The sequence below is a fragment of the Impatiens glandulifera genome, chromosome 5 (genome assembly GCF_907164915.1).
Source record: "Impatiens glandulifera chromosome 5, dImpGla2.1, whole genome shotgun sequence".
Lineage (NCBI taxonomy): Eukaryota > Viridiplantae > Streptophyta > Magnoliopsida > Ericales > Balsaminaceae > Impatiens > Impatiens glandulifera.
Genome location: NC_061866.1, coordinates 13,033,261 through 13,059,656, shown reverse-complemented (window position 1 = coordinate 13,059,656; position 26,396 = coordinate 13,033,261). Strand labels below are relative to the sequence as shown.

General features: G+C 33.8%; 1 protein-coding gene across 1 annotated transcript; it reads left to right on the top strand.

Annotated features, from left to right (window-relative positions):
- The first annotated feature begins 24,082 nt into the window (after nt 1–24,082).
- Nucleotides 24,083–25,837, top strand: LOC124939027 (F-box/FBD/LRR-repeat protein At2g26030-like). The gene is made up of 3 exons (XM_047479544.1): nt 24,083–25,141; nt 25,229–25,414; nt 25,493–25,837. Exons 1-3 carry the CDS (start codon nt 24,083–24,085, stop codon nt 25,835–25,837), a joined length of 1,590 nt encoding a protein of 529 aa, XP_047335500.1.
- Nucleotides 25,838–26,396: the final 559 nt, after the last annotated feature.

The window sequence follows — 26,396 nt, the reverse complement described above, 5'->3', positions numbered from 1 at the left end:
CCTCCATACGCCATGTAATGCGGAATGGAGAAAGCGGTATGGAGCGAAGCATACTTCGCCCAGGCGCCCCGTTGAACGAATCAAGAGATGCTTTTAGAGCGAAGCATACTTCGCTTCAATTATTTTAATACATTGACGTTCATGTAAAATCCCCAACACAACCATGAAAAGACCGTTTAACTATCATATAAAACATTTACTCATGTATGTAAATACAAAAATTAACGAAAATAAAATATTTTTATATTAAAAATAAAATAATTTATGAAGAGACGCTTTTCAGTGAAGCATACTTCGCTTCAATTATTTATTTTTATATTAAAAAATTTTAAAAATTTTATTTACGAAGAGACGCTTTGCATTGAATCATACTCCGCTTCAATTAGTTTATATGTCTAGAGAGTCGAGCGAAGCATACTTGGCACAGGCGCCATGTAAAACGGAATGAAAAAATGCTTTTCAGTGAAGCATACTTCGCTTCAATTATTTTTAATACCCTAAAGTTCATGTAAAACCTCCAACACACCCATGTAAAGTCCGTTTAACTATCATGTGAAAACATTTATTCATTTATGTGAAATACAAAAATTAACAAAAATAAAATATTTTTATTTTAAAAATAAAAAAAAATTATGAAGAGACACTTTTCAGTGAAGCATACTTCGTTTCAGTTCATTATTTTTATATAAAAAAATAAAAATAAATAAAAATAATTTACGAAGAGGCTCTTTTCAGTGAAGCATACTTCGCTTCAATTAGTTTATATGTCTAGAGAATCGAGTGAAGCGTCCTTCGCCCGGGCGACACGTGAAACGAAATGAATTGACGCTTTTAGAGTAAAGCGTACTTCGCATGGGCGCCATGTAAAACGGAATTAATAGAAGCTTTTTGAGCAAAGACTCTTTCGCCTAGGTGCCATGTAAAAAGGAATGAATAGACGCTTTTCGAGTGAAGCGTTCTTCGCCCAGGTTCCATGTGAAACGGATGATTGTGAAGCTAGCTTCGTTTATGAATTTAAAAACTCAACCTTGTGAAGCAAGCTTCGTTAATGTTATAATTTCTGTGAAGTTAAAATCGCTTTATGTAGGAATAAAACACATTTTCCCGCTACAAATCTCACTCTTCATTTTCATAACTGTTCACATTCTCTCTCTATCTCTGAGCGATCATCTTTTTTGAACTTTGAATCCCTAAAGTTTTCTTCTATTCTACAAGGATTTCTTGTGAAAATTTCACAACAAAACGAAGGCAACAACATGCTAGTGGATAATTCCGACTCCCGAGAGATCGTCTTGGCGGTTTGTAATAGCATAAACGAAACCGCCTCCAATCCTGTATCCAACGACAATACCGACGATAAACCAGAGAAGTAGGTTATTCATATTGTGTTTATAGTTTTTTATTAATATTACACCCGTTCATTCCATTTATTTTGTCAAATACTGATTTATGTTCTCCCACTGAAAATAATGCATGGGAGTTTTCCACTAAATGTATATGTAAAGAAGAGGAAGAGAAATACAAAGACGAATACGAAGTCATCGACTGATGAATCAGTTTCAAATGTTGTTGTCGAAGCTACTGAAATTTCTACAAGTACACATGTCGATGAAGATTTACCACCACCTCCCCCCAAAACCAAAACCATTAAAAAAAGGAAAGCAACATTTCTAACAAGATCATCCCCTCATGGCCTTTTTCAAATGATTCATAAATTGAGCGTAGAACAGAAGGAAGTTGTGAAGGAAATCGGGTTTGGTTCTCTTTTTACATTGGGTGTCTCCAATTTCCTTGGTCATTTTTCGAAACACGTGGTTAGATGTTTGACCTGGAGAAGAGTTATCTGGTATCGGCCAACGGTGATGAGATCCTTATCGATGAAGACCTAGTCCAGTCCGTGTTGAACCTCCCGAGAGGGCTAATGAACATAGTTGAGTCCGCTGGGGCGGACAAGAATAATGACCCCGAGTTTTTTAACTTCTTGAGGGATTGGAAGGTCAGATGGAGCGGGGAGAATCAACTTCAGCTCTTGAAACACTTTCTATGATACCCAAGATATTAAGTAACACAAGTGCAGACAACGATTTCAAACTTGACTTTGTTGTCTCAAGTTTTTTATGTTCAGTTCAAAATTCACGAGCCAGGTACAAAAATTTTCCAAACCTATTATATATTTATTTGTTTTTGTGAATACTTACACATGTATTCTATTAATTCAGGTTCAAAATTCTCTAATCCTTAATGGATGTTGATAACATAAAGAACCTGAACTAGTGCATCTTCACACTACAATGATTGGTTGAAAGTGTAAGAAGTTGGCAAGAAAAAGATAATAAAAGATAAAAATCCATATTTTGATGGACCTCTAACCTTTTATTGGTAATAATTACTCTCTTGTATATGATTTATAGATATGAAATATTCACTAACATGTTTTCCATTGTTTACTTCAGATTTGCTACCTAGATGGTGTTTTTGTCAATGGTGTGCGTCATCCTTATGAAAGGTCTTTCCCAATTATCTGTTGCTTGGATGACACCACATTGTTAGAGATTACCACGTTAGAATCGCTCGTATGGTTTTGGGCTGGGCAGGGGAAGGGTACGCCTAACAGAAAAAGAACCTGAGATTCTAGTTAATTTATTGGAATTATCTGAAGACGGTGAGTAGGTATGTTGAAAGAAGAAATTGACTCGCATTTGTCTATACTTTCTTGTTTTTGAGACTAATAAGGTATGTTTTTTATAATCTACAAATGTTAATATACAAAGTCTTGAAAACTTTTAAAGATACATCACAACAGCTGAATTACCTATCAGGAGAGTTGGAGAAATGCAACATCGATCCCAAGCCTAATTTTAGGCTGGTTTCCTGAACCTAACAGAGTCTGAAGGGTTCATGAAATACTTGAAAGTGAATAATGATGAGGGTTGTGTAAGTAGGGAAGATCCTCCAAAGAAGGCACTTGGGGACACTTTAGAGAGTGCGGGCTTGAAAATGAATAGTCCCCTGGTTAAATACCCCTGTGAGGATGCATAAGAAGGTGAACGGAATAATGAAGGTGAGGAAATCAAAGCTTGCGAAGCTTATAATACTTATGAATCATCTGAAGATGAAGATGAGGGGGGACGCATCAACATTAGAGACTATTCGAAAAGGAATATCACAAAAAATTCGTTGTACCTTCAATCCCCTTACATGAAAGTCGTTGCGAAGAAGTTAGACAAAAAAATAACCAACAAGGAATAGAGATTGACCGATTTTGTGTTTTTTTAAGACCTTGATGAAAAGTAAGTGAAGCATGTTTTTCTAAATTTGAAATATTAATGTAGTTATGTTCTAAATGAATCTATTTTGCAAGGAGGTACTGTACCAAGGGTCTCCGGGTAATATAACCAGTAAAGTATTGCAAACAATGAAAGATAAACGAGAAGTTGCGAGCAAAGTGGTGGACGCTTGGGCCATACATTTCCACTTCAAATTTAGTAGGTTAGTAAGGCACGAAAATCGAATAATTTGTTTTTCAACAATATCATATGTAAGTGGTTCGCTTTGTTTTGTGCTATGTATTGCTCAATGTTCATGACTTTGATAGTTTAGAGTTTATTTGTAGATTAATATGCGATTTGATTACGCCTCATTTTCATGTTGTCTTCAAGAAGACATGAAGAACTTCAAAATAACAGAAGAACACATAAAAAACGCTGACATGGTATGTGCATAACCATTCCAAGTAACGAATTTTGTTTATGCTTATATGCAATGATATCAAATAATACATGTTTTTATTCTTTTTACATATATTCCTACCGGTCCTCCATATCGGGCATTACTTTCTTGTATTTGCCAATATGTCTCTTTCCAAAATCGAAATAATAGACAACGTCGGACGTCCGCGTGATGTTACAACTCTTGAAAGATCTATGCCTAGTACAACTAGCTGTAAAATTTTAAAAATTGAAGAAAATGGCTCCAAAGTTGAAGTGGGAAGATAGTACAAACAAAATCGACTATGCTATATATTTAATGATACATATGGAAACATATAGAGGAGACATAAGTGGGATATTGACATCACTAGCGACAATGTAAGTGTTAAACATATGTTAGTCTATGACAATTTTTTATATATTTTCAATACTTTCTCTTGTTGTTTTGAAGGTCGAAGAAGCTTTGAGTACACTAAGAATCAAATATTTATACAGAGTTCTTATGTTAGACCATAATGTCAATAAAATTAACTTAAAGAAGTCAATTAGATTAAGATTTTAGAGTTGTATGTATAAATGATTTTTAATTAGTGTACTTTCACTTTATGCACTTATAATTTATTTACGTTTATAATAGAAAACTTTCAATGATTATATTTCACATTCTGCTCTTTTTGTACCCATATTTTTAATCGTTACTACCGGACAAAGGTATTGAAAAACATCTCTTCATGAATGTGAAAATATTTATTCCTTCATAAAGCGATTTTAACTTCACAGAAATTATAACATTAACGAAGCTAGCTTCACAATGTTGAGTTTATAATTTCATAAACGAAGCTGGTTTCACAGGTTCAGTTTTTAAATTCATAAACGAAGCTAGCTTCACAAGTTATGAAGCGATTTTAACTTCACATAAATTATAACATTAACGAAGCTAGCTTCACAAGGTTGGGTTTTTAATTTCATAAACGAAGCTAGTTTCACAGGTTCATTTTTTAAATTCATAAACGAAGCTAGCTTCACAAATTATGAAGCGATTTTAACTTCACATAAATTATAAAATTAATTAAGCTAGCTTCACAAGGTTGGGTTTTTAATTTCATAAATGAAGCTAGCTTCACAGGTTTAGTTATTCATAAACGAAGCTAGCTTCACAAGTTATGAAGCGATTTTAACTTCACATAAATTATAACATTAATGAAGCTTGCTCCACAAGGTTGGGTTTCTAATTTCATAAACGAAGCTAGCTTCACAGGTTCAATTTTTAAATTCATAAACGAAGCTAGCTTCACAAGTACTGTTTTTAACTTCATAAGTCCTTTCATGTAACGCCCTTACCAGAGTTATGTGAAGATGTTAATACATGAATGGAAAATCATTTATTACTTCATCAACAGGCGCTACAATTTGATTCATTTCGCCTCTTCAACTCTCTGAAGTAGCTAGTGTCATCATCAATTTAGTCTCTCTCTCTCTCTTTTTGTTTTGACTCTCTCCCTCTTAAGTCTCTACCGGAAAATAGGTTCTTTTCCTACCTCATTCATTTTCTTCATTAATTTAGTGTAATACTCATCTTAGGAGGCAGAGATAGAGTCAGAGATGTCGGTTTTATCGCAGCAACAGTTGGAGCGATACTTAAGTCTGATCAACGAGGACCTTATTTTGCATTCAAAACTTGCTATAACTTCTATGGTTGTACAATGTTTGATGTTGTTTTGTTTACCCTTCAATATGGATTTCTCAATATGACACACATAGACGATTAGATTTGGCGTGTACAGGGAGCTGAAAGCACCATCAGCCGCATACAAAGCAAACTAATCATGTTTGTGGTTCTTGCTCATTCTTTTTGTGTCCGGCTGAAGGACTACGGCCTTCGGATAGGCTCCTGAAGGTAGTTTCTGCACTGATGGGAAATGCCCCATGTTTGGATGGCCTTGTACTCGCCGAGACACTCCTTGGTCTCAACGACTTTGTTCCAAACCCAAATAACTATTCCCATCGTGGATCACCTTTGGTTCTATACCTCTGTTTGTTAAACAAATTGCATTGGTTGCTCCGTCCTTCAATTCCTTACCCTTCCTTTGCAAATCTATAGTTGCAAGGGATCGCTGGAGTTAGGGTTGAGAATTATATTTTTGATATTCACCCAATTTGGTTCATTGTTCCTTGGTATCTTAGTCACATGATGTACGAGATGAGAGGTTCTCCATTCATCATTGTGTTGGGCCTAGAGGGATCTACCTCCTACTATACAGATATCATATGGCGACAATTTGGCCTACGAAATCCCCTACCTTGGAATGCACTCAATCCTCCTACGGACTTGATGCCTATTTGTACTAATCTTTACCTCGGGTACGCATCAATAGTGGAGATTTCTGTTACAGTTCAATTCCCCAATTGATGGATCAATGCTGTGAACGAAGCAGTTCATCTATACATTCCACCCATCGTCGAACAAGAAGTCGTAGCGATGACAGGACTGAATGATGAGTCAAGCTCTAATACAGATAAGGGCTTAATTTCTTTATGTACAACTTCTAGCTTGTGAACTGCTGTTTAGTTTCTTAATCTATATAATTTATCTATATAAATTATGAAATGTTTTTGTGTTTTTTGTAACCAAATACAAATCAATTGTTGTGAAGTTATAATTTGAATCATTGTCGTTAAGAATTATTGCAATATAGATGTCATTTTCATTTAAAACTATAATGTAAAAACAATTATGCATTCATGTAAAACCCTAATGCATTCATGTTAAAACATAAAACGAAGCTTGCTTCGCTTGATAGTTACCGTTTATAATGATTCAAGCGAACGAAGTTTGTTTCACTTGTTAGTTAGTTTATTACATTGAGCATTTGCTAGAGAAAGAAGCATGCTTCGCTTGTTAATTAGAGTTTATTTAAATTATTTTTTATTCATAAAACGTTCGTGTAAAACCCTAAACGCACTCATGTAAAACCCTAAATACACTAATGTAAAACCCCTAATGATTTGCATGTAAAAACATTAAAGGGTTCATGTAAGCACAATGCTTACAAAGAACGAAGACTACTTCACTTGTTAGTTACGGTTTACAATGATTATAAGGAACGAAGCTTATTTCGCTTGTTAGTTAGTTTATTAAAGATAACAATATCTAGAGAACGAAGCTTGCTTCGCTTGTTAGTTAGTTTATTAAAGAGAACAATCTCTAGAGAACGAAGCTTGATTCGCTTGTTACTAAGGGTTTACAATGCTTATAGGGAACGAAGATTGCTTCGCTTGTTAGTTAGTTTATTAAAGATAACAATCTCTACAGAATGAAGCTTGATTCTCTTGTTACTAAGAGTTTACAATGCTTATAGGGATCGAAGCTTGATTCGCTTGTTAAAAATATCCCATCAATGGTCAATCCGCATTAATGAAACAAGCTATATTCAAATTAAATTTCATCAAAACTTTCATTTTGATAAATGATGTCATCAATGCACCAGTCGGCTTGTGAAGTGTCAAAATTTGTGTTGTCCCTTCAGCTGACATGTGTACGACAGTCTCTGTATACGGATATACAGTGATTAAAGAGAATTACATTTTTTATATTATAAATAAAAGTGTGGGAAATAGTGAAATGTGATTAAGAGTGTGGGAAGACGTGCAATCAAGTGTGAAAATAGTGAATTGTGAGTTGGAGCATAGATAAGATCAAATTATATAATCATTATTAAGAATATAATGATGAGAATGTGAAAGGTCACATTAATACTTAGCAATTAAATAAATAAATATATATATTCCTTCCTTTTTATTCATTATTTTATAATTGACATAATTAAATCTAAATTAAAATATATATATAACAATTATTTTTTTATTTATATGACGATTCGATATAACGTTAATGTAAAACACATATGAATATTTTCACATTAACACACAATTCTTCGTAAATTATTGTAAAATAATAATTATTATAATTATTATCAGATTGGATGAACTACATTCCATTACAAACGTTTGATAAAAAATTCTACATTATAACAATATTCATTTGCATCTCCATTGAAGCAACCACATCAGATCTCCCACGGCTAATGAATCCCACTTATTAATATATTTCATACTTCAGATGTTTTATACCCCAGGGAATCTCCTACAGTTGTCTCTTCCCACCAGCGGTGGACATGAATGATCTTCATTTGGAAGGTAGTTTCTACTTCAAGTATGAAAATTTTGTAGTCACTGAAGATATAGTTTGTGATGATTCACACCTACAAAAAGCGCAACTGGACGACCTTCCTTATTCTTCTTATAGGTCGTGTCGAAACTAACAACGTCTCTAAAGTATGAATAATCAAATCGCATGTTGGAATCACACAAAAAATATTCGTTATCAAATCATCAACATCAAGTTGAAAAGAATTATAAAAACCTAGATTGTCCGATTGTTTTTTCCGCAAATACTCTAATACACCCTCTGTGAAAGGATCGGTGGCACCAATAGAGACAGGGGTCTAACTATTGATGACAACTTCTTGAAAACGGATTTATAAAATCTTGTTAGGGATTTATATCACTTTCTATTCTTCACAAACCTTTGCAAACTCTTGAAGCGATTCAAGTGCGGAAACGTTTGTTTGGGTTTGAAGCTAAGAACAAATCGCAAGAATGAAGGACAAAATGTAAAAGACATAGAGAGTTGTTTATGGATGTTCAGAGCAAAACTCTCTTACGTCACCCCTTCTTCCAACCACCGGAAGGATTCACTATATTTTTCTTAGAATCAAATACAGTTTCAAAGCTAGTTCACTGTTAAACAGAACAGACTATGTTCAACTTACAGTATATTGAAGAATATCACTCAGCTAGACAATACTTTGTTTATATCTCTCTCTTAAGTAAACAAGTGAGCAATTCGTAAGATTGATTGTAACTTCGCCAGACTAGCGTGTGATTCGTATGTTCTGCATGTATCTTATTTTGTCTGTTGTCCTTGAGAATCTTTAAATAGAGAACAGGTACCAACAGTCGAATCTTCTAAATTGACACGTCGCATGCGCCGAATGGACAGCCTTCATAGTACACAGGTACAACAGACACTGTGCACAAAGATTGTGGCCGTACCAATCTGGTAGTGCGCCGAATATTCTTCTGGAATTGTCCTGTAAGAAACAAGTAGTGGGAAGAATATTTACTTACGTGGCATTAATTCATTGAGTGCAATTGGCTGTCGTACTGATCTGCACGGATTAGTAGAGCAGGAGTAGTGTACAGCTAGTTTATCGTGGGTAGACAGATGCTAACTTCAAGCAACTGCTGAAGCGAGGCATTAGACGTGCTCCAATTAGACTGACAAGTCTAATGAAGTTAAACGCCCCCGTCTAATAGCAGGATCCATTAGACCACCAAGTCTAATGGAGTTAGACGACACGTCTAACTACGTGTCCCTTCAGACTAATTTGAAGGAGTTAGACTCCCTTCGTCTAACTTTCATCTATTAGACGACACATCTAACTACGTCTGTTAGACTGCACGTCTAACTACGTATCTGTTAGACTACACGTCTAACTACGTCTCTATTAGACTACACGTCTAACTACGTATCTGTTAGACTGCACGTCTAACTACGTATCCATTAGACTACACATCTAACTATGTATCTGTTAGACTGCACGTCTAACTACGTCTGTTAGACTGCACGTCTAACTACGTATCCATTAGACTGCACGTCTAACTACGTTTGTTAGACTGCACGTCTAACTATGTATCAGTTAGACTGTACGTCTAACTACGTCTCTGTTAGACTGCACGTCTAACTATGTATCTGTTAGACTACACGTTAAACTACGTATTTGTTAGACTGTACGTCTAACTACGTCTGTTAGACTGAACGTCTAACTACGTATCCATTAAATTGTACGTCTAACTATGTCTGTTAGACTGCACGTCTAACTACGTATCCGTTAGACTGCACGTCTAACTACATCTGTTAGACTGCACGTCTAACTACGTCTGTTTGACTGCAGTCTAACTACGTCTGTGAGACTGCACGTCTAACTACGTCTGTTAGACTGCACGTCTAACTACGTCTGTTAGACTGCACGTCTAACTACGTCTGTTAGACTGCACGTCTAACTACGTCTGTTAGACTGCACGTCTAACTACGTCTGTTAGACTGCACGTCTAACAACGTCTGTTAGACTGCACGTCTAACTACGTCTGTTAGACTGCACGTCTAACTACGTCTGTTAGACTGCACGTCTAACTACGTCTGTTAGACTGCACGTCTAACTACGTCTGTTAGACTGCACGTCTAACTACGTCTGTTAGACTGCACGTCTAACTACGTCTGTTAGACTGCACGTCTAACTACGTATCTGTTAGACTGCACGTCTAACTACGTATCTGTTAGACTACACGTCTAACTACGTTTGTTAGACTGCACGTCTAACTACGTACGTCTAATAACTAATGCGTCTAATGAACCAGATTCAGGCTAAGTCTGACTTATCACGTTTTGATGCATCTGCATAAAAACAATTAGACGGCTTAGTTTCCTTCTTATTTAAGTTTTACACAAGTTCATCATCAAAATACCGTTAGTCAAAATGATTTGACCCTTAGTCAAAATAATTTGACCCAACACCCTGTTTCCCCAAAATTACAGTGGTCCCTGCCACTGAATTGTTTGGCCATTAGAGCATGGGATGCCTTTGGAGGGATTCCCACATGAGTTTCCATCTCAATATATAAGCCTGCTGCTACAGAAATATTCCTATGGCATCTATATAGGCGAGTTTTCTTTGGACTTGCAAGAGGATGACAATACTCACTAATAAAAGTTACCATTTCAAACTTTCCATTTGTTGTCCTTTTTATCCTCAATTTTTCTTCACAACCGAATCTCATTAAAGAACGGCTACGTTTCACATAAACATCCCGTTTGTCTTTTCCATGTTCATTCTTTGCACTACAACAAAAAACTCTATCTAGTAAAAAATCATCTTTGTTAGTATGTTTTGCGTATGCTAAATAGATTTCGTAGGCATCTTCTTCCCTCTCAAATTCCCGACCTAAATGTGGAATCAAGTTGGCTGCGATGTCCTCCAAAGGTTGGCCATTTTATCGAAATTCAATTGACGCCGACAACTCACAAATTCGCTGGTCAATTATAGAACATGGAGAAAATAAATATTGATCTCAACAAAATATAAAGATGCTTATAAAATGAATGAAATATAAGTGAAGAGCGCTTCACTTCACTAGTATTTAAAGCAATCCTATAAGTGAAGAGCGCTTCACTTCACTAGTATTTACAACAATCCTATAAATGAAGAGTGCTTCACTTCACTAGTATTTACAGAAATCCTATAAGTGAAGAGTGTTTCACTTCACTAGTATTTACATCAATCCTATAAGTGAAGAACGCTTCACTTCACTAGTATTTACAGCAATCCTATAAGTGAAGAGCGTTTCACTTCACTAGTATTTACAGCAATCCTATAAGTGAAGAGTGTTTCACTTCACTAGTATTTATAGCAATCCTATAAGTGAAGAGCGCTTCACTTCACTAGTATTTACAGCAATCCTATAAGTGAAGAGCGCTTCACTTCACTAGTATTTACAGCAATCCTATAAGTGAAGAGCGCTCCACTTCACTATTATTTACAGCAATCCTATAAGTGAAGAGCGCTTCACTTCACTAGTATTTACAACTTATAGTATTAGAGAAAACAAACACAAAAGTATACCTCAAATCATGATTATCATTCTCGTTCATGTGGATTACTTCCTGATAATTAACAAGAACATAACATTTCTAGTCAAGTTTTCAAAAAACAAACAAAATGTTATGAAGAAAACTTGAGAAAAAGATGACATTGAAAAACGCACAATTGTCACTCCCAGATTATAATTTAGGAAAATGGATTATTGCAGATATTAATCGTGAAGTATGGAAATCCAGCAAAGAAAAGTCGAAATACTGCTTTACCGGAGAGAGAGAAAATTGTACAAAGCTAGCCGGCATGGTTGCATGGCAGCATTAAATGTGTTAGGTGGGGTGAGGTGACTTGATAATTTTTGGATTATAATAATAAAATGAATAACATAATTATAAATTAATATTAATCAATTTCAAGCGTTTAATCAGATAGAGAAGATTGCTTCACAATATTTGACAATTGAAAAACATGTATAGCGCTTCACATTTAATTGAGATTTGTAAATACTTTAGGTGCCCTGGTTGCATAGATTACTATGTGTACTATTATCAAATGTATAATTTACATTACATGATTCTTTCATGTTCAAAGATTTCATATTTTATAATTTTCATATTAAAAACTCATTTCATTGTTCATATATTAAATGAATACTGTTTAAAACTACAATACTAAGAACCAAAAAATGAAATCTGAAATCACGAATATAGAAAACGAATTTCATTAGGAATGCAAATATTTAGTATTTTTAATAAAACAAGTCTAAGTAAACAAAGGCTACAAATCACAAATAGCAATAGATTCAAGCAAACTTGTGTGAGCAACACCATATTCATCTAAATATGCAAACAAAGGATCCACTACCTCAAATATCCAAATGACTTCATTAACATCGTGCTTCGTCTCATCGTATACTACTATAGTTTTGTCATCCTCGGGCTCAACAAATAGATTCTTCATTTCCTTAGTGGTACCTCCTCTAGCAATTACAAATCCTATCAGATCTTATTTATAAGCCGGGATGAAATCCCCTGCAAAAATAAAAGTGTAACTGTCGAACAGTTTCGGCAGCTAAAAAACAAACAAAACAATTTCAGTTATCATGGAGAGTAATGAAGATATAGAGGAGGAATCAGACCAAACTTACATTGTTCAAATACTGCATTATGCCAGCTCTTGGACCGCCCACGGCCCCATGATTATCTTGTTGCACCTCGTACAGTTCCTCATCAACGTAACATTTTGATTTCATTGATGATTTTATCCCTATACAAAAGCAATTGATATTTAGTTTCATATATGTGAAAATGAATATTGCGTTAAGAGTTAAGACTAATAGAGTCTCACAATCAATTGTAAGGACCCATCTCCCTTTCAATATTGCCTTCAATACTTTGATAGTTCGACCACATCCACCATTAGCATCGGTGGAAGCTATGACGTGAGTTACATCGTCTCTCCACCTCATTGACACTGTGGCACCACAGGTGTCAGCATATTGCACCATCAACAGCTGTGTAAAAACAATAATATTATCTCTAACAAACTTGGTCATTAGAATGACAACTTACATAATATGAACAAAATAGATATATGTCAAGAATAGTACTATATCTTCACTTGTTAATTGATTTGGGCATAAAATTCAGTCATTGCCTACAATGTTTTGGACAATTGCGTTGTTTGTTTCCTGCACATTAAAAAACATGCTTTGTTAATATCAAAAAAACTAGGGTTTCGTGGAAATAATATACACAACCCTAACCCTATGTACGTTTTCCTAAATATGAAGGATTTTCATTGAACGTGACATTTTCGGAGTAGGGTTTCCTAAATATGAACGAGATAACGATCTCATTGTGGTACATAATCCTAGGGTTTAGTGGTTTCTTAAATATAAAGAAAGATTACTATTTGGTATAGGTACCATTGTCGAGACGTCAAAATCATCTAGTCTGGTAGACGGGGAGCCGGATGCGAATCGCCGTGAAAGGAGGCAGAAGCTTGAAGAGAGAGAGATGAATTGGGCGGAAGTGTTTTTTATAATAATGATATTAGGGTTTATATATATTAAAGCTATTAATACAAGTGAAGTAAGCATCGCTAAGTAACTCTTGAAGTGAAGTATGCTTCACTGAAAAGCGTCTCTTCATAATTTTTAAAATTTTTTATTACTTTTAATTAATTTATTCCACATACATGAATGAATAAATATTTTTACATGACAGTTAAAAGGTATTTACATGGGTGTGCTGGGGGGTTTTACATGAACGTATAGGCATATAACTAATTGAAATGAAGTAGTCTTCGCTCGAAAAGCGTCTATTCATTCCTTTTTACATGGCACCTGGGCGAAGAAGTCTTCGCTCGAAAAGCGTCTATTCATTCCTTTTTATATGGCACATGTGCGAAGGAGTCTTCGCTCGAATAGCGTTTATTCATTCTGTTTTACATGGCGCTCGGGCAAAAGAGTCTTTGCTCGAAAATAGTCTATTCATTCTGTTTTACATGGCGCCTGGGCGATGGTCGTTTCTCTTGAAAATAGTATATTCATTCTGTTTTACATGGCGCCTGGGCGAAGTATGTTTCGCTCGATTCTCTAGACATATAAACTAATTGAAGCGTAATATGCTTCACTGCAAAGCGTCTCTTCGTAAATAAATTTTTTAATTTTTTTATATAAAATAAGTAATTGAAGCGAAGTATGCTTCACTGAAAAACGTCTCTTCATAAATTTTTTATTTTTAATATAAAAATATTTTATTTTCGTTAATTTTTGTATTTACATACATGAGTAAATGTTTTTACATGATAGGTAAACGACTTTTTCATGGGTGTGTTGGGGATTTTACATGAACGTCAGGGTATTAAAATAATTGAAGCGAAGTATTCTTCGCTCTAAAAGCATCTCTTGATTCGTTCAACGGGGCGCCTGGGCAAAGTATGCTTCCCTCCATACCATTTCTCTCCATTCCGCATTACATGGCGTCTAGAGAGAAATGAGCTTCGCTCGTAACAATATATTTTCATTCCTTTTGACATGGAACCTGGGGGAAGGGAGCTTCGCTCCATACGTTATCTAGACATTATGTTAATGTCGTTTGGGGTGAACCTGGAATGAAATCCAGATTCCGGATTCTCTCTCCTTCCCTTCAACCCAGCTTTCATTTATTAATATAATAATGCTCCTGCATTTTGATTGGTCCGCAACAGGGGAACACAGAAATCGGTAGCAGAAGATCCGGATTGCCCATAGATGTCGAAATGCAACTATTGTACACATTTTTTTTTAAATTTTAAGACACATAGAGGTGAGAACCTTAATTTCCAAAATTGTCAAACAAAACTTTAAATTTCCAAAATTGATCTTTTTTTTTTAAATCTTCCCCTGTAAATGAAATCCCCTATTTATTAGGGAAATATGGAGGCGCCCCACTTTTTTCTATTGTTTGAATTGACCTCCTAACTTCTTCTGTGTTGAATTAGAACCTCAATTTGCGGCCTGGATCTTTGACCAGCCCAATTACCTGCAAAATAATTAAATAAATCTAGTTCTGATATTTTATTTTTTATTTGTTGTTTCATAATATAATATATCTATATATTATTTTATTTTTAATTTTTTAGAATAAATACTTTACAATGCAATAAAAAATTGATTTAGTTGTACACAATGTTGATACCAAATTTATTAGTTAATAATATAATGCAATGAATTCGTTTAAAATAAATGTGTTAACTCGAACTTTTAAGTTATAAATCGAGGTTTAAAATGAATTTATATAATTTCATAATAAACATTAAGCAATAAATGTTACATTATTTTTGTTTTAAGACTATATTTTGAGCAATCAACCTATATGTTAAAAATTTCAGTTCGAGTTAAACTATTTATTTCTTTAAAAAAATATTGTCTAAGTTTGAGCCCCAATTTAATATTTTACAATTCGAATTTTTTGGAGTATAAATTAAAAAATGATAAATAAAAACATAAAGTTCTTATTCCCCAATTAAGAGCGACAGGCGGAAGTATCGAGGTGAACCAAGGCGAGATTAACTAGGCGAACAAAAACGGAAGTAAAGGGGCGAACCAAAGCGAAATTAACTAGGCGAACCAAAGCGAGATTAACTAGGTGAACCAAGGCAACACTTCTCTTCGTAATAGGTATACAATCATGTAAATTAGTTTTTCTCATTTATAATTTTTGTTTATAATCTCAAAACTCTATTTCCTATCTTGAATTTGATTCATGATTTGAAAAATCCTATCTATTTTAATTTGATTTGACTACTGAGAACTCTATTTTATAATAATTTTGAATTGATTTCTGATTCAAAATTTACATGCATGCGATGAAACTTTATACAAGTATTAATCAGGGACACTAACTATCTGAAAAATATAAGACCTTTTCCACTAGTGAGCTTTATAAATCCAACTATTACTAATCAATCTCAAAGTTAATATGGTCTTTAACTCTATAATTTATTGAATAATACTAGTACATCAAATATATGTTTACTTGTTCCTTAGAACTCATGCCAATGGTGCACTAATTTGTTTTAAATTCATATATAAATGGCAAACATTGTTGTTCCTCTATTGAACAACCTGTCTTTGTGCTCCAAGCCAGTTTTTGAGTTTTCTTTTTGCTTATATGCTAGGTAGATTGGTTTGTATGATTATTCTTAGATCCTAAAACATTAAAAGCAATCTCTTTATGTCCTTTTTTTGCTTTCTTAAATACAGATCTTACTAATAAAATATTGTTTGGATTTACATTTGAATCCAATAATACATTCATAGTTTCTTAAAAATGTAGTAGTACTTGGATAATATATGTTTCATAAATTAGCATCCATCATAAATTTCATGATTTATGATCTATGTTACATGTATCTTAATATGTTCATATCCTTCAATTTATCCTATTTAGGAGGTTTAGTTATGGTTGAAAATCATACTAGTTATCGTGATAATTTGGTCTCTTAAGGCAATATTTATCACTGAACTTTGGTGAGGTTTAGCTAAGAAAAAATTAAATGTTAAATGAACCAAGATAAGGTTTAACTATCATTATTGTTATTATATGTATGATGGATCATATTTTTTTATGTTATTATGGTTGAGATGTGAAGTTACTCCTAATTTATAAAAAAAAAATCAATTTAATTCATTATCTAGTTTTCTAATTAATTTTTAAATGAAAAACTCTACATTCACTCATTTTATCTATACTTTTCTCTGTAATTTTGTAAGTTCACCTTAAATTTTGTCCAAATTCATTGTAATTCTAATTACTGAATTCTCATAAGTTGTTATTAAATGTTTGTTTATTTGATTATTAGGGAGTAAACATAGAAAGAGATAGTTCCACCCTATTGAGAGTGAAAATTGTGGAAGAAAGAAGTCTGAAAGGAAAAACAGAGCACCCAAAACGAGATCAAGAGGCTACATTTGTTTTTGTAAAAGGTATGTCATGTAAATTTACTTCTATACTGATTTGAATCATGGTCCAAAGTTTTATTTTCCTAACTTAAACTGGTTCATGATAACTCTATTTTATCCATTTTCAAATGACTTCTCATCCAAAAACTTTATAATCTTGACTTAAATTAAGTCATGATGAAACCTGATAAATAAAGGTATAAATATTTAGTTTTCTTACGTGTATAAATTACCTCAATACAAAACATTAAGGGTCAAGTAGATGACCCTTCTTTCACAACTTTGCACACAAAAAACAAATCTTTACTAAGAACATGATTTATGTTTTTTGGAGTAGTCTATCACCATCTCATCATCTCACCATAGTAATATCCCCCCAACCCATCCAAATTGTTTATATTATAACTCCTTAATTAGTTTTTCATTATTTATGTGAATATGAGGTCATCGACGTAGAGAGCGACTACCATCATATCAGTTTTTGATTTCTTTGTGTGCAAGGTAAGCTCATACAAACATTGTCCATACCCGCTTTTCTTGAAATACTCATCAATTCTCTCATTTCATGCACGAAGAGGCTGCTTCAGCCCGTAAAGGGCTTTTCTCAATCTAAGCACCTTCTTCTCATCACCTCTCTTCATATACCTAAGTGATTGTTTGACGTTCACCTCCTCCTTCAACACTCCATTTATAAAGGTTGACTTTACATCCATCTATAGAATTAGTCATTGGTTCTGAGCAGCTAACGAGATCAGAAGTCGAATTGACTCAATTCTCATGACAAGAGGAAAAACTTCATCATAATGGATTCCCTCCTTTTGTTTATAGCCCGTCACCACAAGTCGAGCCTTATAATGCTCAACCTCTCCCTCAACATTCACATTTCTTTTGTATACCCATTTTACTCCAATGAGTTGAGCTCCTTCAGGAAAGTCGATCAACTCACAAGTTTTGTTGTGTTCAATTGCTCCAATTTCTTCATCCATAGTTGATCTCCATTTCTCGTCTTGTACAACTTTCTCAAAATTCAAATCTTCTAAGTAAGCCAAAAGACATACAATGAGGACTTCATTTATAGTGTCATATATCTCCCGCAAACTTCTCATTCTTGATTGCTGAGACTCAGATTCATCTTCTAAAAGCTTGGTGGTTGTTGATATCAGATGCATAACAACCTCCGAACTTGTTTCTTCCTCAATCGAGTTACTTTAGTTCCATGTCATTAATTCTTCTACATGAACATCTCGGCTCACCACCACCTTTTTGTTAACAGGATCAAACAATTTATATGCCTTAGATTTTTCATCATACCCAATAAATATGTACTTCTTGCTCTAATCTTCTAATTTTGTCTTGTACTGATTTGATACTTGCCCATAGATCACCTACTAAACACCTTGAGATAAAAGACACCTAGCTTCAAACGGCTCCAAATCTCATTAGGCGTCTTCTTTCCTAGAAATGCATGTGGACATCTATTTTGCACATAAACTGCGCACTGCACTACCTCTGCCCAAAACTTTTTCGGCATATTCTTTCCATTCAACATAGATTGAACCATATCGAGAATAATTCAGTTATTTCGTTCCTCTAGACTAATTTGTTGTGGAGAATATGGCGCAGTCAAGAAACGTTTGATCCCATGTTCCTCGTAGTAATTGTTGAACTCAATAGAAGTGAACTCGTCTACTCTGTCTGATCGGACTACTTTGAATACTTTTCTTGTTTCTTTCTTCACCATCTCTTTAAATTTCTTGAAGGTTTCAAACACTTCTGACTTCTCCTTCAGAAAATAAACACACGTCTTCCTCGAGAAATCATTAATTAAAGAGAGTAAGTATCTCTTACCACTAAATGATTATGGAGTTATCGACCACATAAATCAGTGATGAGTCTGAGTTGATCATTTGCTCGATATTTAGAACTGCTTGGGAAAGAAGTTATCGCTTGCTTCCCGATCATACATTCTTCACAAAACCTCTTTTTAAATATAATATTAGGCATTCCAAGCATCATTTCCTTTTTCACTAGCTCATTCAACCCCCCGAAGTGAAGATGATCGACCCGATAATGTCACTTTATGGCTTCATCCTCCAGATCGAGTTGCATACATTTATCTTGAACTATTTTAAGATCAAGTTTGTACATATAATTTTTCTTCATTTCTACCTAGGCAATGAGCCTCCCGATTTTATCCTTCAGTTGTAGTTCTCAGTCCTTCATTAGAGTCGAGTACCCTTTCTCCATTAATTGTCTCATGCACAGTATGTTGTTTTTGAGATCAGATATGTAGTAAACATCTTTGATCTCTCCGATTCCCTCATTTCTTTGTTGATACATGATCTTTCTCGGACCTTTGACGACTACTTTTGAAGTATTTCCAAAAGAAATGGATTTGGACTCCACCTTTGAGAGTATTTTGAATAAACTCTCATTACCACATATGTGGTTATTTGCGCTAGTGTCCAAGTACTAAAATGAGTTATCAGAACAGCTCAGTTTGAAATCGGTTTCTGGAATTGTTGTCACCAGAAACAATCTTTCATCTTTTTCTCAGCAAAGAAGTTTGTTGATTGCTCATTTTTCTTCTCGGATTCACAATCTTTGGAAATATGACCCAACTTTCCATAGTTGTAGCATTTTATCGAGTAACAATCATTGGAAACATGCCCATAATTTCCACATTTATAACACTATATATTGTTGTTTGTGTTTGTTCGGTCACCCCGAGCTTGACCTCGGCCATGTCAGTCATGTTGGCCGACTTGCTCACTTCCTCGTCCCCCCCTTCCTCTACCACCTAAGTCTCTGTCTCTAGTACTCTAAGCATAGAGAACATTCTCATCTTTTATTATCTTCTTCACCAGGAGAGGTTGTTCAAGGGACTCCCCTTCCTATTCTTCCTTATCTACTCATGCTCTTCTAGGGACCCAGCAAGCACTTCAATGGTGAGCGTTGATAGATCTTTAGATTCATTTATTGTTTATTTTCGAAACTATATGTCAATGACCTTAGAATCTTTTCAACAACTCGATTTGATGAAAGACTCTCACTATTCCGATTTAGCTTATTTACCATGATCTCCACCCGAGTAATGAACTCAGATACTCTTTTACCCTCTTTCATCCTCATGTTTTCCATATCGGTCCTTAGGTTTTGAAGCTGGACTTGCTTCACCCGTTCATCTCCTTTATTTGTTATTTCATGTGTATCTCATGCTACTTTGGAAGATTTTTTGTCGACTATCTTCTCAAAGCCATATTCGTTGACAAATCGGTATAGTAGATATAAAGTCTCCCTTGTCTTTAGCTCGAATGACCTTCAACGTGTTCATCTATGTATTTGAATAGTCATTTGTGTTCGTCAGTTTCTCATACCCAGTCTCGACCACATCCTAACTATCTTGGGAACTGAAAAGGGTTTTCATTTGCACCTTTTAGCCTTTTGTCAACTTGGGTAGCGGGATGTCATTAGTTAGACTTGTCATTTCTCTCAAGTGTTTATACTCAAAACACACATTTTGACTTCTTTTAAGCTTATAGACTTTATCTTAATTTCCTTTGAGAATGAAGCACTAAGGTTGATTTATATACACTTTTTTTCAGTTCGTCATTGAGGAATGATGACTACACATCGAGTTGATAATTTTTCATCATTTACTAGCGGTAAATGTAATTATAGCTCGGATTGTGTCTAGCCAAGCTATTATGAAAAATGTATCCCCATAATCAGTTCATGGTTGTTGAGAATAACCTTTTGCAATGAGTTTTAGTGTATTCCTTTGAATGGATCCATCTGGGTTATAATTGATTTTGTAGATCTATTTGACACTTATAACTTCTTTGTCGGTTGTCTTGTCTACGAGATACCATGTCTAATTCTGTGTGATCACATGGATTTCCACCTCCATTGTTTTTCTCCACGATTCTTCTTTGATTATTTCGTCCACTATTTTTAGGATCAACTGAACAATTTGCATGTATCATATATATTGTCTATTGATTTGTACCTCTTAGGAGTTGAACTCGAGAATTAGGAATTTGATACCACTTTTAGATCTACATAATTTATGTTAAAAGAGATGTTTTGATTGATCATTTTGATCTTGGTGAATACCTTTAACTTATTTTATCCCTCAAAGATAATACACTCATTGTTATCGAAGTAGAGCTTATATCAATTCTCACGAATTGTTTGAGGCTGAGTAAATTTTTGGCACAAACTCGACACACATAAGACATTATTAATACAACTCGGTCCTTCCTTCGTCTAGATGCCGATCCTTCAAGTCTTTTTGATTTTGTTTGCTCTCTAGTTTCTAATTTATGAGGTCGACATCATGTGGTTGCTACTAGCTATGTGATACACATAGAATGTTTTGTGTGTCTCCCGGGCTATTTGATTTTCTTATCATGACTTGTTTGATGAGTGTTTTCAGTTTGAAAATCTTTGGAGGTGACCAAATCAATGATATTTGTTGTATCTAGATTGACCTTTGAACTAATAATCCTTCTCGAATTGGTTTGGCTTATTACGGTTATTGTAATTTGATGTGTTATATTTTTACTTATCTTTTGAGTTATGTTCACCTTGTCCTCTTGAATATCTTTCATATTTTGACTGATTAGAACTTGAGGTATCCTCTCCTTCGTTGTTACTTATATTGAGCATTGACTAAAATACACTATATACTGGTTTTGCGGAGTGTCTAGACAATCGTTGCTAAAATGATTTTAAGAAATCACTTCTTGGACTGTGAATGTTGACATGTCATTTGTTTCTTTAATGAAAACTACAAAGTGATCGTATTTTTCAAGAAGGCATATGAGAATCTTTCATACTATTCACTAGTATGTGACATCTTCACCGTGAGATTTCATCGGGTTGACCAAATCAAAGATTTTGGTCGAGAACTTCATGAGTGTATTTTGTCTCCTTCATTTTGATATTTTCGAATTCCCTTTCACATCACTCTCTAAAATTCACTCTACAATATCTCACATGCCTCGTTGGTTGTATTGTTTAATAAGGCTTCGAATATCTCACTTTTCGTATCTCTCCTAAATGTACAGATATTGCTAACTATAATGTCTCAAATAACAATATTAGATTGACCTTTCTTTAATATGGATTCTCTATTTCTAACACGAAAAATGCTGAAACTAAAAAGGGTAGCGACTTCACCCTAAGTCATTGATACACTCAGATCACCTTAGTGGAGGGATTAAATGATATTTACTTTTTTAAGTACTCAATTGATGAGATGGTGATGCGATCTTATTTTTGATTGCTTTTTATTTGTTTCAATCTTTTTTCATAAGATTTTTGGCCTTCAATCTTTCTTTAGCCTGATTAGATAATGGTGGTGTTTTAGTGAATGCTTTTTAAAAGATTGAAAGAGCGATTGCGTCAGCTTGTCGGGTCTTCTTTAGTTCCTTCAGATCGACTTTATTGAAGTCGGTTTCTTCTTCTAACTCGTTCACTCTATTCGATCTCCAGAATCTCTCATTGATTAAGAGATTGAAAGATAATCTTCATTTTTACGTACTATAAATCATAGTCTTCACCATTAAACTCTGAAATGGGATGTTGATATTTATTGAGGTCATTAATTTGGGTGGATTGATAAAACCTTGATGCACTAATTCTAAATTTTAGAATATTTTGAGACTTTTAAAGAGAAATGATATTTTATTTTTTAGCTTTGTATTACACCGCCTTAATTTATAGGCTAAAAATAACTGAAAAATCTTGTTAATCAATATGAGAATTCTACTGTTTCACTCATATTTGATTGAAATAAAATATAGGTAAATAATATAATTAAAAGTTAAAATTTTCTAATAATATCTAATCAATATGGTGAATGTTACACCACGTTAATTTTAACAAAATTTCACTAAGGTCTCGTTCATCTACTCACGTGATAAGACAATTTAGTTATCACCTTCAACTAAATTGTGAACAACAACACTTAAACAATTAAGTTAGAAGAAAAAATAAATAACAAAATTATCAAATCTATTTCTGCTTCTGTATTGCTTTTTTTGAATTAATTGAGTCTTCAATTTAGTCCTTTTTTACTAGAAATTTCACTCAAGGTCTCTTCATATCCTCACATCAGATTATAGTCTAGTGATTTCCTCTTGGGGCGTTTGAGAGTTACTCTCAAAATATCTCATGGATTTATAAGTGTCATTCACTAGTCATTCATCTTCTTCTTATTGTTCATTCATATTCTATGTCAACTAACAATGTGTCAATCCTTCATCACAACAATGTTGTTATTAATTGATAAAGTACATTACCTCTTATATACTTCAACCATCATCATCTTCATCTTCATCTTTATCTTCATCTTCATCTTCATCTTCACTTTCATCTTCATCTTCACCTTCACCTTCACCTTCACCTTCACCTTCACCTTCACCTTCACCTTCACCTTCACCTTCACCTTCACCTTCACCTTCACCTTCACCTTCACCTTCACCTTCACCTTTCTTAGCTCTTTTAATAACATTTTTCAAATAATCCCTTCACTCCAACAACAGAGATGTTCTCCAAGTCAAACCCCTAACATAGTGGGAATATTTTCTACTTTTGACTATCTTTGAGGGTATGTCAAACAGAGTTTGAAATATTATCACCAAAATATGTCAAAACACAAATCATTTATAAGAAATCTAAAACTAATTCTTTTCCAAACAGATCTAAGAAACCCATTTGTTGAAAACATCACACAAAAAAAGACACTTATCTACTCTCACAAATGAGCATAAATGGAAAAACATCCCCTATAAATATCTCAATAAACATTTGAACAAACACATCATTGCACAAACATTCTTAAAAAGTATTAAAAATTCGATAATAATGAATAAAATCTACTCTCACAAAGGAGATAGAGTCCACATAAATTGCCCAACACATCAAACTCCAAATGTCTTTGTGTTCACTATGGTTTTAACAAAAAAAAATCACATTAACAATTGTTAAAAGATTAAAAAGTTCCAATTTATGACTTTTTCTAAACCAATTCACACTTGTCATTACTTGTACTTCTTTAGTCTCGTTTTTATTATGAAAATAATATTTTTGTGTTCGCAAAAGTTTTCAACATGCAGTACCAATCTTTTTCATGATGTCGTTTTGCAGAAATTGTGACCATTTCATAACGAGATAAGTCGAAGCAGAAATTTTCTTCCGAGATGAATCTAAATGGAATAGTGAAACGTAGTCGGACTAACGAAAATCAAAACTCAACAAGCCATGTCGCACTTGATCAAGAAGTTGACTACATAAGTCAAGTCCCTGCTGGAATTTTATTCTATATCTTATCTTTTCTACCATTCGAGTATTGGATAATACTCGGAATGGTTTCAAGAAAGTGGACATATCTTTTGAGGGAGGCCCCAATTTTGATTCTCGACGAGGATTATATCCTTATCAAAATGGCAAGAATTCAACTTCGACATATGTTACATGGAGAGGTTTCTATAATTGGTAGAAATAAAAAGAACAAAAGGAGGTACATAAAGTTTGTGGACCACACTCTTTTACTTCACTCGGGTTGTCTCATAAAACTCATGTATCTAAATTTTGAATATGAACCTAACAATCAAAATGATTCAATGATCAACAATTGGGTTCACTTCATGATGACAAGAGATATACATGATCTAGTGCTGAACTTCTCAACCAACCCAAAATTGAACTTTGAGTTGAAATTTCTGGCAGTGAAGCGCACAAAATCCGAATCAACTTATGAACTTCTTGATATGCCTTATGAGCCCAAATTTAGAGGTTTGACTTTGAACTCTTGCAAATTCAAAGCATCGTCTTTTGTCGCATTTTCCAACTTAAAGAGTTTACATTTGTCCCATGTTGAAGTGTTTGATAGTTCGATTGGAGAACTACTTTCAAAATGCCCGTGTTTGGAAGATTTGCACATGGATAATTGTATTGTGCCAGAAAGTTTTTTCAAGTGTGAAAATGACTTGAAATTAAAAAACTTATGCTTGGTAAATTGCCTAACGGAGAATTGGTATATGTTCGAGATTGATATATCAGTTCCAGAGCTCTTGAGCTTTTTGATTAGAGGAAAATACCTCATGACCTCAACCATAAGAAAAGCAACCAAATTAGTTGACAGCATGGTTTACATCGAACAGGAGTTTTCTGATTTTCAACAAGGGAATCTTTTAGCAAAGTTTCTTATCGGTATGAAACATTGCAAGATTCTAACATTAAGCAGTTGGTGTATTCAAGTAAGTTTTCATCTATCATTACTCTTTTATCTACACTTATTTTTGTTGATTTCTAATCATTGTTTCATTCTTAATTTGTTTATAAAGGTGCTTTCGACGATAGATTATGTGTTGTCCTATCAACTGCGAGGATTATTAACAAATTTGAAGGAGTTGAATCTCTCAATTGGATGTTCAAAACAAGAACTGCCTGGAATGGTTACCATACTACAGTCATGCCCTTATCTTGAGAGCTTGATTATGGAATTTGATTGGATCGAAGACATTTATTGGGTAATTAAAAAACAATTCATACAGTTTTTAAATTGCATACAAATATTATTCTTAACACTAACTCAATCTTTTCCAAAGATGGTTGATGACAGAAAAGTGGAACATCTACCCGAAGTTTTTCACTTTGAAGAGGAAAAATATTTTGAGACTCCAAAGCCATACATTCGTTTTCTGAAGAACTGCCTCAAAGATATTCAGTTAAAGAAGTATATGGGCGAAGAAAACGAGATACGAATAGTGAAGTATTTGCTCCAAAATGCACTTGTATTAGAAGATTTGGTGGTCTATGTAAATTCTTCTGCAGATATTTATTCAGAATGGCAAAACTATTTCATCGAGTTTGACGAGGAAATGAATTGGCAAGAACTGCGGGATTTACCAAAGGCATCAACCAATGTCAAGTTGTATGTACTAGAAAATTAATCTTTTCTATGTTCCATGAAAACCCATTGCATGGATTCATGTTTTTCTTGTAATAAAGATTGTGAAAACCTCTTAATGGTATTACATGTAATGTTCTAGATGAACCAAGTACAATTATAAGTTGACTCAAGGCTAATTTCTTCAGATTTTATTTACAATCATGATTGTTGATGATTTTTATATTTTTCAGTCATTTTTAAATTATTACAATAGATGCTTTAATTAGAAAGTTAAAAGTTTATAATATTATAACTAAATTTACTAATTCCTTTTACACCATTATTTACAATTATTATAAAATTGAAAGTTTATAATTTTGGTAAAAAATTAGTAAATTGTTCTTATGCATGGTTTATTTTAACTTTGTAATAAACTTTGTCATTGTTCAGTAACATTGTTTACAATATTTGAAAATTGTTTATAATTAATTAGTAATTCATTCTGTAATATTATAAAATGTATTCTTGATATTTTTGTAATGCGATTAACAATTTGTTCTACAATATTTTTTGTTGTGTATTTTTTATTACACGATTATTTACTATTTTAAAGAAATGTG